This window comes from Oncorhynchus masou, unplaced genomic scaffold, assembly GCF_036934945.1.
Source record: "Oncorhynchus masou masou isolate Uvic2021 unplaced genomic scaffold, UVic_Omas_1.1 unplaced_scaffold_1897, whole genome shotgun sequence".
In the NCBI taxonomy this organism is placed as follows: Eukaryota; Metazoa; Chordata; class Actinopteri; order Salmoniformes; family Salmonidae; genus Oncorhynchus; species Oncorhynchus masou.
Window position 1 is genome coordinate 61,174 of NW_027016875.1, and position 12,156 is coordinate 73,329.

The 12,156-nt window shown below is 46.7% G+C and overlaps 1 protein-coding gene across 1 annotated transcript; it reads right to left on the reverse strand.

The window, feature by feature from the left end:
- Positions 1-9,829: 9,829 nt before the first annotated feature.
- LOC135539300 (uncharacterized) lies at positions 9,830-11,815 on the reverse strand. Its single transcript, XM_064965124.1, has 2 exons — positions 11,804-11,815; positions 9,830-11,041 (listed from the first exon to the last, which is right to left on the reverse strand). The coding sequence occupies exons 1-2, from the start codon at positions 11,813-11,815 to the stop codon at positions 9,830-9,832; spliced, it is 1,224 nt and encodes a 407-aa protein (XP_064821196.1).
- Positions 11,816-12,156: the final 341 nt, after the last annotated feature.

Consider the following 12,156-nt stretch of genomic DNA (forward strand, 5'->3'; position numbering starts at 1 on the left):
TCAATCTCCTCTCCTCTCTATAAGGGTAGGCATCCATCTCCTCTCCTCTCTACTTTCTAGATGAGTAGGCCTCCATCTACTCTCTCTAGATGAGTAGGCATCCATCTCCTCCTTTCCTCTTCCCCCTCTAGATTGATAGGCATCAATCTCCTCTCTCTCTCCTCTCCCTGATTACTGTTGGGGGTATTTCTCCTCTCTCCTCCTCCTATATGGATTGAGTAAGGCATCAATCTCCTCTCAGTAAGGCTATTAGGTAGTATAGGCAGTAAGGTAATTAGGTTGTATGGCAGTAAGGCGATAAGGCATCATGGAGGTAAGGTGATAGAGGGTATGGCAGTAAGGTCTCTCTCTCCTCTCTATGGCAGTAAAGTGATAGGCATCATGGCAGTAAGGTCTTAGGTAGTATGGCAGTAAGGTAATTAGGTAGTAATGGCAGTATGGCAGTAAGGTGATTAGGCAGTATAGCAGTAAGGTAATTAGGTAGTAAGGCAGTAAGGTAATTAGGTAGTATCTCAGAAGGTAATAAGGCAGTCATGGTAGTATGGCAGTAAGGAAGATAAGGCAGTAAGGCACTATGGCAGTTAGGTGATAAGGCAGTATGGCAGTCAATCTCCTCTCAGTATGGAGGTAAAGATGGGTAGGCATAAATCAGTATGGCAGTAAGGTAAAACAGTAGTATGGCAGTAAGGTGATAAGGCAGAATGGCAGTAAGGTGATAAGGCAGTATGGCAGTAAGGTGATAAGGCAGTATGGCTAGAAGGTGATAAGGCAGTATGGCAGTAAGGTGATAGATGAGGCAGTATGGCAGTAAGGTGATAAGGCAGTATGGCAGTAAGTTGATAAGGCAGTATGGCAGTAAGGTGTTAGGTAGTGTGGCAATAAGGTAATTAGTTAATAAGGCAGTATGGCAGTAAGGTAATTAGGCAGTAAGGCAGTAAGGTATTTAGGTAGAATAGACAGTAAGGTGATAAGGCAGTAAGGTATTTAGGTAGTATAGGCAGTAAGGTAATTAGGTAGTATTGCAGAAGGGTGATAAGGCAGTATGGCAGTAAGGTAATTAGGTAGTATGGCAGTAAGGCAATTAGGTAGTAAGGTGATAAGGCAGTATGGCAGTAAGGTAATTTGGTATTAAGGCAGTATTGCTGTAAGGTAATTAGGCAGTAAGGCAGTACGGTAATTAGGTAGTATGGCAGTAAGGTGATAAGGCAGTATGGCACTAAGGTAATTAGGTAGTATGATAATAAGGTAATTGGGCAGTATGGCACTAAGGTAATTAGGTAGTATGGCAATAAGGTAATTAGGTAGTATGGCAGTAAGGTGATAAGGCAGTATGGCACTAAGGTAATTAGGTAGTATAGGCAGTAAGGTAATTAGGTAGTATGGCAATAAGGTAATTAGGTAGTATGGCAGTAAGGTGATAAGGCAGTATGGCACTAAGGTAATTAGGTAGTATAGGCAGTAAGGTAATTAGGTAGTATGGCAGTAAGGTAATTAGGTAGTTAGGCAGTATGGCAATAAGGTAATTATGTAGTATGGCAGTACAGTAATTAGGTAGTATGGCAGGCCTCGCAGTTGTAAGGCAGTAAGGTAGTAATGCAGGCAGAAAGGCAGGCAGCAAGCATTAATATAAACCTCGCTCTGCCTGTCCAAAACTTTTTCTGATCCAGGCAAAGTCACGCATCAAATTCAGTATCATGGATTTATACAACGGTTGGGTCTATTCCTGGATGGTGATTGGTTATTAAAACCGCGTCCAAACGGTGTCTGTTCCACTCTATAAACTGGGTGGTTCGAGCCCTGAATGCTGATTGGCTGACAGCCATAGTATATCAGACCATATACTCACTGGTACGACAAAACATGTGTTTTTCCTCCTCTAATTACTTTGGTAACCAGTTTATAACAGCAATAAGAAACCCCATCTCCTCTTTGTGGTATACAGTGTGGACAACATACCACCTGTCTGACCTCATCCTAGGTCTCTAGTATCTAGCTATCGGGGTGGCAGGTAGCCTAGTTGTTAGAGCATTGAGCCAGAAAGCAAAAAGTTGCACAATCAAATCCCCAAGCTGACTAGGTAAAACTCTGTCATTCTCTCCTGATCAAGGCAGTTAACCCAGTGTTCCTAGGCTGTCATTCTGTCCCTGAACAAGGCAGTTAACCCACTGTTCCAAGGCTGTCATTCTGTCGCTGATCAAGGCAGTTAACCCACTGTTCCAAGGCTGTCATTCTGTCCCTGAACAAGGCAGTTAACCCCCTGTTCTCTAGGCTGTCATTCTGTCCCTGAACAAGGCAGTTAACCCCTGTTCTCTAGGCTGTCATTCTGTCCCTGAACAAGGCAGTTAACCCCTGTTCTCTAGGCTGTCATTCTGTCCCTGAACAAGGCAGTTAACCCACTGTTCCTAGGCTGTCATTCTGTCCCTGAACAAGGCAGTTAACCCACTGTTCCTAGGCTGTCATTCTGTCCCTGAACAAGGCAGTTGGTAACCCACTGTTCCTAGGCTGTCATTCTGTCCCTGAACAAGGCAGTTAACCCACTGTTCCCAGGCTGTCATTCTGTCACTGATCAAGGCAGTTAACCCACTGTTCCCAGGCTGTCATTCTGCTGCTGAACAAGGCAGTTAACCCACTGTTCCTAGGCTGTCATTCTGTCCCTGAACAAGGCAGTTAACCCACTGTTCCTAGGCTGTCATTCTGTCCCTGATCAAGGCAGTTAACCCACTGTTCCTAGGCTGTCATTCTGTCCCTGAACAAGGCAGTTAACCCACTGTTCCCATGCTGCCATTCTGTCCCTGAACAAGGCAGTTAACCCCCTGTTCTCTAGGCTGTCATTCTGTCCCTGAACAAGGCAGTTAACCCACTGTTCCTAGGCTGTCATTCTGTCCCTGAACAAGGCAGTTAACCCACTGTTCCTAGGCACTCAATTGTATTTGGTAGCATTACCTTTAAATTGTTTAACTTGAGTCAAACGTTTTGTAGCCTTCCACAAGTTTCCCACAATAAATTGGGTGAATTTCGGATCATTCCTCCTGGCAGAGCTGGTGTAACTGAGTCAGGTTTGTAGGCCTCCTTGCTCGCACAGACTTCTTCAGTTCTGCCCACAAATTGTCTATAGAACTGAGGTCAGGGCTTTGTGATGGCCACTCCAATACCTTGACATTGTTGCCCTTTAAGCCATTTTGCCACAACTTTGGAAGTATGCTTGGGGTCATTGTCCATTTGGAAGACCCAATGCGACCTAGCTTTAACTTCCTGACTGATGTTGCTTCAACATATAACATCAATTCCTTCCCTCATGATGCCATCTATTTTGTGAAGTGCACCAGTCCCTCCTGCAGCAAAGCACCCCCACAACATAATGCTGCCACCCCCGTGCATCACGGGTGGGATGGTGTTCTTTGACTTGCAAGCCTCACTCTTTTTCCTCCAAACATAACGATGGTCATTATGGCCAAACAGTTCTATTTTTGTTTGATCACACCAGAGGACATTTCTCCAAAAAGTATGGTATTTGTCCCCATGTGCAGTTGCAAACCGTAGTCTGGCTTTTTCATGGCGGTTTTGGAGCAGTGACTTCTTCCTTGCTGAGCGGCCTTTCAGGTTATGTCGATATATGACTCGTTTTACTGTGGATATAGATACTATTGTTTCCTCCAGCATCTTCACAAGGTCTTTTGCTGTTCTGGGATTGATTTGCACTTTTCGGTAGCAAAGTGATTTCATCTCTAGGAGACAGAACGTGTCTCCTTCCTGAGGTAATTAGGTGTGACGGCTGCGTGGTCCCATGGTGTTTATACTTGCATACTACTGTTTGTACAGATGAACGTGGTACCTTCAGGCATTTGGAAATTGCTTCCAAGGATGAACCAGACTCGTGGAGGTCTACAACTTGGCTTATTTCTTTTGATTTTTCCATGATGTCAAGCAAAGAGGCACTGAGTTTGAAGGTAGTCCTTGAAATGCATCCACAGGAACACCTCCAATTGACTCAAATGGTGTCAATCTGTCTATCAGAAGCTTCTAAAGCCATGACATTATTTCTGGAATTTTCCAAGGTGTTGAAAGAAACAGTCAGTTAAGTGTATGTTATCTTCTGACCCACTGGAATTGTGATACAGTGAATTATAAGATAAATAATCTGTCTGTAAACAATTGTTAGAAAAATTACTTGCATCATGCAGAAATTAGATGTCCTAACCAACTTGCCAAAACTATGGTTTGTTTTTTGACAAGAAAATTGTGGAGTGGTTGAAAAACAAGTTTTAATAACTAACCTAAGAGTATTTCAACTTCCGACTTCAACTGTATATATAATTTGTAGTCAACAATGGGGGAGTGCTTGCCTTCCTACAAGAGCACAAAACGTGTGAATTTCTAGTTTTTGTTGTCTTAAAGGGGTAGTGGTGTATTTTAAGAGGCTTGAATAAAATAAGGTGCCAATAGGCAGAGGGTGGTATAGTTTGTCTGATTCATTTGTCTGGTTTCTTGCATATAAACACTACAACATTTTCAGTCACCTCCTTGTCTGAAGGACATATAAGCAGGTTAAAGGTCAAGCCTTGCGTGTTTTTTTCTTTAAAAGTCTGATGGAATGTAGGTCTACATTGAACACCACACATTGTCTACCCCTGTAGTCTGAATGATAGAACAGCTATTTCCATGTTAAAATGTCATGGAGGATGCATTTTCCCATTGTTTTTGATGGTAGGACACTCTGATAGATCTACATTATGATCAAATAGCCAAAGTAACTTACTTGTTCAATGTTAAAACTGTAACACAAAGTGGGTACATTCAGCCTCAGTGTTCACAATCAAAGCTTGCCAGAAACTGCACTGAATTTTCACAATTGATTTATTTTACTAGGCAAGTCAGTTAAGCACAAATTCTTAATTACAATGACGGCCTAGGAACAGTGGGTTAACTGCCTGTTCAGGGGCAGAACGACAGATTTGTACCTGTCAGCTCAGGGGTTTGAACTTGCAACCTTAACCCACTGTTCCTAGGCTGTCATTCCGGTTAACCCACTGTCCAATGCTCTAACCACTAGGCTACCCTGCTGCCCCACAATGTGAATGTGTAAATCAGGTTAGTTGTAATTAATGACTGAACCATACTGACGTTGATGCGCACCAAATGACATATGGTTCTGGTCAAAAGTAGTGCACTATGTAAAGAATAGGGTGCACTATGTAGGGAATAGGGTGCACTTCTAGGGAATAGGGTGCACTATGTAGAATAGGGTGCACTGTGTAGGGAATAGGGTGCACTATGTAGGGAATAGGGTGCACTGTGTAGGGAATAGGGTGCACTGTGTGGGAATAGGGTGCTTGTAGGGAATAGGGTGCACTATGTAGGGAATAGGGTGCCAATTGTGAAACATATTACTACTTTTTTGTGAGAACAACTGCAGCATACCAATGAGTCTTGCTTCATATGAAGCCTCTACACAAGATCTTAGTGTTGCTTTATGAGGGGAAACGTCCCCCACCATAGGGCCTGTAGGGCCTGTGCTCTGACCATAGGGCCTGTGCTCTGACCATAGGGCCTGTGCTCTGACCATAGGGCCTGTGATCTGACCATAGGGCCTGTGATCTGACCATAGGGCCTGTGATCTGACCATAGGGCCTGTCATCTGACCATAGGGTGTCATCTGACCATAGGGCACTGTGATCTTTCTCCAAAAAGTTAGGGTATAATTGTCCATAGGGCCTATGATCTGACCATAGGGCCTGTGATCTGACCATAGGGCCTGTGATCTGACCATCCTTGCTCTGACCATAGGGCCTGTGATCTGACCATAGGGCCTGTGATCTGACCATAGTTTCCTCCAGCATCTTCACATAGGGCTATAATGCTGTTCATAGGGCCTTGATCTGACCATAGGGCCTGTACTTTGACCATAGGGCCTGTGCTCTGACCATAGGGCCTGTGCTCTGACCATAGGGCCTGTGATCTGACCATAGGGCCTGTCATCTGACCATAGGGCCTGTGATCTGACCATAAGGCCTGTCATCTGACCATAAGGCCTGTCATCTGACCATAGGGCCTGTGATCTGACCATAGGGCCTGTGATCTGACCATAGGGCCTGTCATCTGACCTTAGGGCCTGTGATCTGTCGTTAGGGCCTATAATCTGACCATAGGGCCTATGATCTGACCATAGGGCCTGTGATCTGACCATAGGGCCTGTCATCTGACCATAGGGCCTGTGATCTGACCATAGGGCCTGTGATCTGAATAGGGCCTGTGATCTGACCATAGGGCCTGTGATCTGACCATAGGGCCTGTGATCTGACCATAGGGCCTATAATCTGACCATAGGGCCTATGATCTGACCATAGGGCCTGTACTTGACCATAGGGCCTGTGCTCTGACCATAGGGCCTGTGCTCTGACCATAGGGCCTGTGATCTGACCATAGGGCCTGTCATCTGACCATAGGGCCTGTGATCTGACCATAGGGCCTGTCATCTTACCATAAGGCAGTAAGGTAGCCTGTGATCTGACCACTGGGCCTGTCATCTGACCGTAGAGCCTGTCATCTGACCATAGGGCCTGTCATCTGACCATAGGGCCTGTCATCTGACCATAAGGCCTGGATCTAATAAGGTCTGTGATCTGACCATAGAGCCTTCATCTTTACCATAGGGCCTGTCATCTGACCATAGGGCCTGTGATCTGACATTGATAGAGCCACACATCTGACCATAGGGCCTGTCATCTGACCATAGAGGCTGTCATCTGACCATGTTAAAATGTCATCTGACCATAGGGCCTGCATTTTCTCCATTGTTTCATCTGACCATAGGGCCTGTCATCTGACCATAGGGCCTGTCATCTGACCAATAGGGCCTGTCATCTGACCATGGGGCCTGTGATTGACCATAGTGCCTCACATCTGACCATAGGGCCTGTTATCTGACCATAAGGCCTTTGATCTGACCATAGAGCCTGTGCTCTGACCATAGTGCCTGTCATCTGACCATAGGGCCTGTCATCTGACCATAGGGCCTGTGTTCTTACATAGGGCCTGTCATCTGACCATAGGGCCTGTGATCTGCCATAGGGCCTGTGATCTGACCATAGGGCCTGTGATCTGACCATATGGCCTAACCATCTAGACCATAGGGCCTATAATGTGACCATAGGGCCTATGATCTGACCATAGGGCCTTAATGACTGACCATAGGGCCTGTGCTCTGACCATAGGGCCTATGGTCTGACCATAGGGCCTGTGATCTAACCATAGGGCCTGTCATCTGACCATAGGGCACTATGATCTGACCATAGGGCCTGTGCTCTGACCATAGGGCCTGTCATCTTACCATAAGGCAGTAAGGTAGCCTGTGATCTGACCATTGGGCCTGTCATCTGACCGTAGAGCCTGTCATCTGACCATAGGGCCTGTCATCTGACCATAGGGCCTGTCATCTGACCATAAGGCCTGCTCTGACCATAGAGCCTGTCATCTGACCATAGGGCCTGTCATCTGACCATAGGGCCTGTCATCTGACCATAGGGCCTGTCATCTGACCATAAGGCCTGTCATCTGACCATAAGGCCTGTGATCTGACCATAGAGCCTGTGATCTGACCATAGAGCCTGTCATCTGACCATAGAGCCTGTCATCTGACCATAAGGCCTGTCATCTGACCATAAGGCCTGTCATCTGACCATAGAGCCTGTCATCTGACCATAGGGCCTGTCATCTGACCATAGGGCCTGTCATCTGACCATAGAGCCTGTCATCTGACCATAGGGCCTGTGATCTGACCATAGGGCCTGTCATCTGACCATAAGGCCTGTCATCTGACCATAAGGCCTGTCGATCTGACCATAGAGCCTGTGATCTGACCATAGAGCCTGGTCATCTGACCATAAGGCCTGTCATCTGACCATAAGGCCTGGATCTGACCATAGAGCCTGTCATCTGACCATAGGGCCTGTCATCTGACCATAGGGCCTGTCATCTGACCATAGAGCCTGTCATCTGACCATAGGGCCTGTGATCTGACCATAGGGCCTGTGATCTGACCATAGGGCCTGTCATCTGACCATAGGGCCTGTCATCTGACCATAGGGCATGGTCATCTGACCATAGAGCCTGTCATCTGACCATAGAGCCTGTCATCTGACCATAGGGCCTGTCATCTGACCATTGGGCCTGTGCTCTGGGTCTGTTTACATTTTTTTTTTATTATAGCGGGTCGCTCATTATTTTGTGTTCTGGTCTGAAACACCATGACTTCCTCTTCAAAATAACCACTGACGTTTTGAATCACATTTTTCATCAGTGTTTTTGCTTTTCTACTTGAACAAGTATTTGACTTGGCAGTAATCCTTAATCTCGTTCTCCTTCTAGCTGTAGCGTGTCCCAACGCATCAGTGTGTTTGAATTTGTGCTATTTGAACAGAAGTCTCAGAAGTTAAACAGTCTTAAAAATGTAACCCAAAAGGCACCCTATTCCCTATATAGTGCACTACTTTAGACCAGAGCCCTATGGCCCGTGGTCAAAATGGTGGTCAAAATAGTGCACTATATAGAATAGAACCCTATGGCCCTGTTCTAAATGTACTGCACTATATAGAATAGGGTGCCATAGGGCTCTGGTCTATTCCACTATATAGGGAATGGGTGCCATAGGGCTCTTCTAAAGTAGTGCACTATATAGGGAATAGGGTGCCATAGGGCCCTAAAGTAGTGCACTATATAGGGAATAGGATGCCATAGGGCTCTGGTCTAAAGTAGTGCACTATATAGGGAATAGGATGCCATGGGGCTCTGGTCTAAAGTACACTCCATAGGGAATAGGAACATTTTTTAAAGTAGTGCATTTCCGGGAATAGGATGCCATAGGGCTCTGGTCTAAAGTAGTGCACTGGGAATAGGGTGACATAGGGCTCTGGTCTAAAGTAGTGCACTATATAGGGAATAGGATGCCATGGGGCTCTGGTCTAAAGTAGTGCCATCTTGGACTATATAGGGAATAGGCTGCCATAGGATCTGGTCTAAAGATTACTCATCTGGGAATAGGGTGCCATAGGGCTCTGGTCTAAAGTAAACCACTATATAGGGATTAGGGTGCCATAGGGCTTGGATTAAAGTAGTGCACTATATAGGGAATAGGGTCTACCTTTTTGTAGTCACTATATAGGGAATAGGTGCCATAGGGCTTTAAAGTAGTGCACTATACAGGGAACATTCTTTTCCATTTCCGTTCCTGTGGGAATGGCTGATTACACTTCCATCTTGGATTCCATGGTGTGTGAACTGACCCAGGATCTGGGATTATCATCTGGAATTACGTGGGAGTAAACCAGCTGGGATTAGTTTAGATGTGACCGTGTTCTACCTTTTTGTCTCCTCGCATGGTGGTGTGTTTGAGAAACTGTGACAACTCTGCATACTTGTTGATGCTTTGAAACATTGTTTCTGTCTTATGTCTTTGACTCTGGCCTTTGACTCAGTTGTGTTGTTGATTGGTTTGTCTTTGGCCTCAGGTGTGTTGTGGATTGGTTTGTCTTTGGCCTCAGGTGTGTTGTGGCTTAGTTTGTCTTTGGCCTCAGGTGTGTTGTGGATTGGTTTGTCTTTGGCCTCAGGTGTGTTGTGGCTTACTTTGTCTTTGGCCTCAGGTGTGTTGTGGCTTGGTTTGTCTTTGGCCTCAGGTGTGTTGTGGCTTGGTTTGACTTTGGCCCCAGGTGTGTTGTGGCTTGGTTTGTTTTGGCCTCAGGTGTGTTGTGGCTTAGTTTGTCTTTGGCCTCAGGTGTGTTGTGGCTTGGTTTTGTCTTTGGCCTCAGGTGTGTTGTGGATTGGTTTGTCTTTGGCCTCAGGTGTGTTGTGGCTTGGTTTGTCTTTGGTCCTCAGGTGTGTTGTGGCTTAGTTTGTCTTTGGCCTCAGGTGTGTTGTGGCTTGGTTTGTCTTTGGCATCAGGTGTGTTGTGGCTTGGTTTGACTTTGGCCCCAGGTGTGTTGTGGCTTGGTTTGTCTTTGGCCTCAGGTGTGTTGTGGTTTGTTTTGTCTTTGGCCCCAGGTGTGTTGTGGCTTGGTTTGTCTTTGGTCCCAGGTGTGTTGTGGCTTGGTTTCTCTTTGGCCCCAGGTGTGTTGTGGCTTGTTTTGACTTTGGCATCAGGTGTGTTGTGGCTTGGTTTCTCTTTGGCCCCAGGTGTGTTGTGGCTTGTTTTGACTTTGGCCTCAGGCGTGTTATGGCTTGGTTTGTCTTTGGCCCCAGGTGTGTTGTGGCTTGGTTTGTCTTTGGCCCCAGGTGTGTTGTTTCTTGGTTTCTCTTTGGCCCCAGGTGTGTTGTGGCTTGTTTTGACTTTGGCATCAGGTGTGTTGTGGCTTGGTTTCTCTTTGGCCCCAGGTGTGTTGTGGCTTGGTTTGTCTTTTGCCCCAGGTGTGTTGTGGTTTGTTTTGACTTTGGCCTCAGGCGTGTTATGGCTTGGTTTGTCTTTGGCCCCAGGTGTGTTGTGGCTTGGTTTGTCTTTGGCCTCAGGTGTGTTGTGGCTTGGTTTGACTTTGGCCTCAGGTGTGTTGTGGCTTGGTTTGTCTTTGGCCCCAGGTGTGTTGTGGCTTGGTTTGTCTCTGGCCTCAGGTGTGTTGTGGTTTGTTTTGTCTTTGGCCCCAGGTGTGTTGTGGCTTGGATTGTCTTTGGCCCCAGGTGTGTTGTGGCTTGGTTTGTCTTTGGTCCCAGGTGTGTTGTGGCTTGGTTTCTCTTTGGCCCCAGGTGTCTTGTGGCTTGTTTTGACTTTGGCATCAGGTGTGTTGTGGCTTGGTTTCTCTTTGGCCCCAGGTGTGTTGTGGCTTGTTTTGACTTTGGCCTCAGGCGTGTTATGGCTTGGTTTGTCTTTGGCCCCAGGTGTGTTGTGGCTTGGTTTGTCTTTGGCCCCAGGTGTGTTGTTTCTTGGTTTCTCTTTGGCCCCAGGTGTGTTGTGGCTTGTTTTGACTTTGGCATCAGGTGTGTTGTGGCTTGGTTTCTCTTTGGCCCCAGGTGTGTTGTGGCTTGGTTTCTCTTTCCTCAGGTGTGTTGTGGCTTGTTTTGACTTTGGCCTCAGGCGTGTTATGGCTTGGTTTGTCTTTGGCCCCAGGTGTGTTGTGGCTTGGTTTCATCTCTTCCCAGGTGTGTTGTGGCTTGGTTTGTCTTTGGCCCCAGGTGTGTTGTGGCTTGGTTTGTCTTTGGCCTCAGGTGTGTTGTGGCTTGGTTTGTCTTTGGCCTCAGGTGTGTTGTGGCTTGGTTTGTCTTTGGCCCCAGGTGTGTTGTGGCTTGTTTTGTCTTTGCTTGGCCTCAGGTGTGTAGATGCTTGTTTTGACTTTCAAACCTCATCTCCTCAGGTGTGGCAGTTGCTCGTTTTGTCTTTGTAATCCTCAGGTTACCTGGGTAGCCATCTACAAACCTCAACTCCTCATATTACCTGGGTGGTCACCTACAAACCTCATCTACAAACCTCATCTCCTCAGATTACCTGGACAGCCACCTACAACCTCAACTCCTCACATTACCTGGGCGGTCACCTACAAACCTCATCTCCTCAGATTACCTGGGCGGTCATCTACAAACCTCATCTCCTCAGATTACCTGGGCGGTCACCATACAAACCTCATCTCCTCAGATTACCTGGGCAGTCATCTACAAACCTCATCTCCTCAGATTACCTGGGCAGCCACCTACAAACCTCATCTCCTCAGATTACCTGGGCGGTCACCCACAAACCTCATCTCCTCAGATTACCTGGGCGGTCACCCACAAACCTCATCTCCTCAGATTACCTGGGCAGCCATCTACAAACCTCATCTCCTCAGATTACCTGGGCAGCCATCTACAAACCTCATCTCCTCAGATTACCTGGGCAGCCACCTACAAACCTCATCTCCTCAGATTACCTGGGCGGTCACCTACAAACCTCATCTCCTCAGATTACCTGGGCAGCCATCTACAAACCTAATCCCCTCAGATTACCTGGGCGGTCACCTACAAACCTCATCTCCTCAGATTACCTGGGCAGCCATCTACAAACCTAATCCCCTCAGATTACCTGGGCGGTCACCTACAAACCTCATCTCCTCAGATTACCTGGGTGGCCATCTACAAACCTCATCTCCTCAGAAAAAAAAGTTTTTAGACCAAAAGATTGTGCTTCCTCCTTTTTGTAATTCAAAA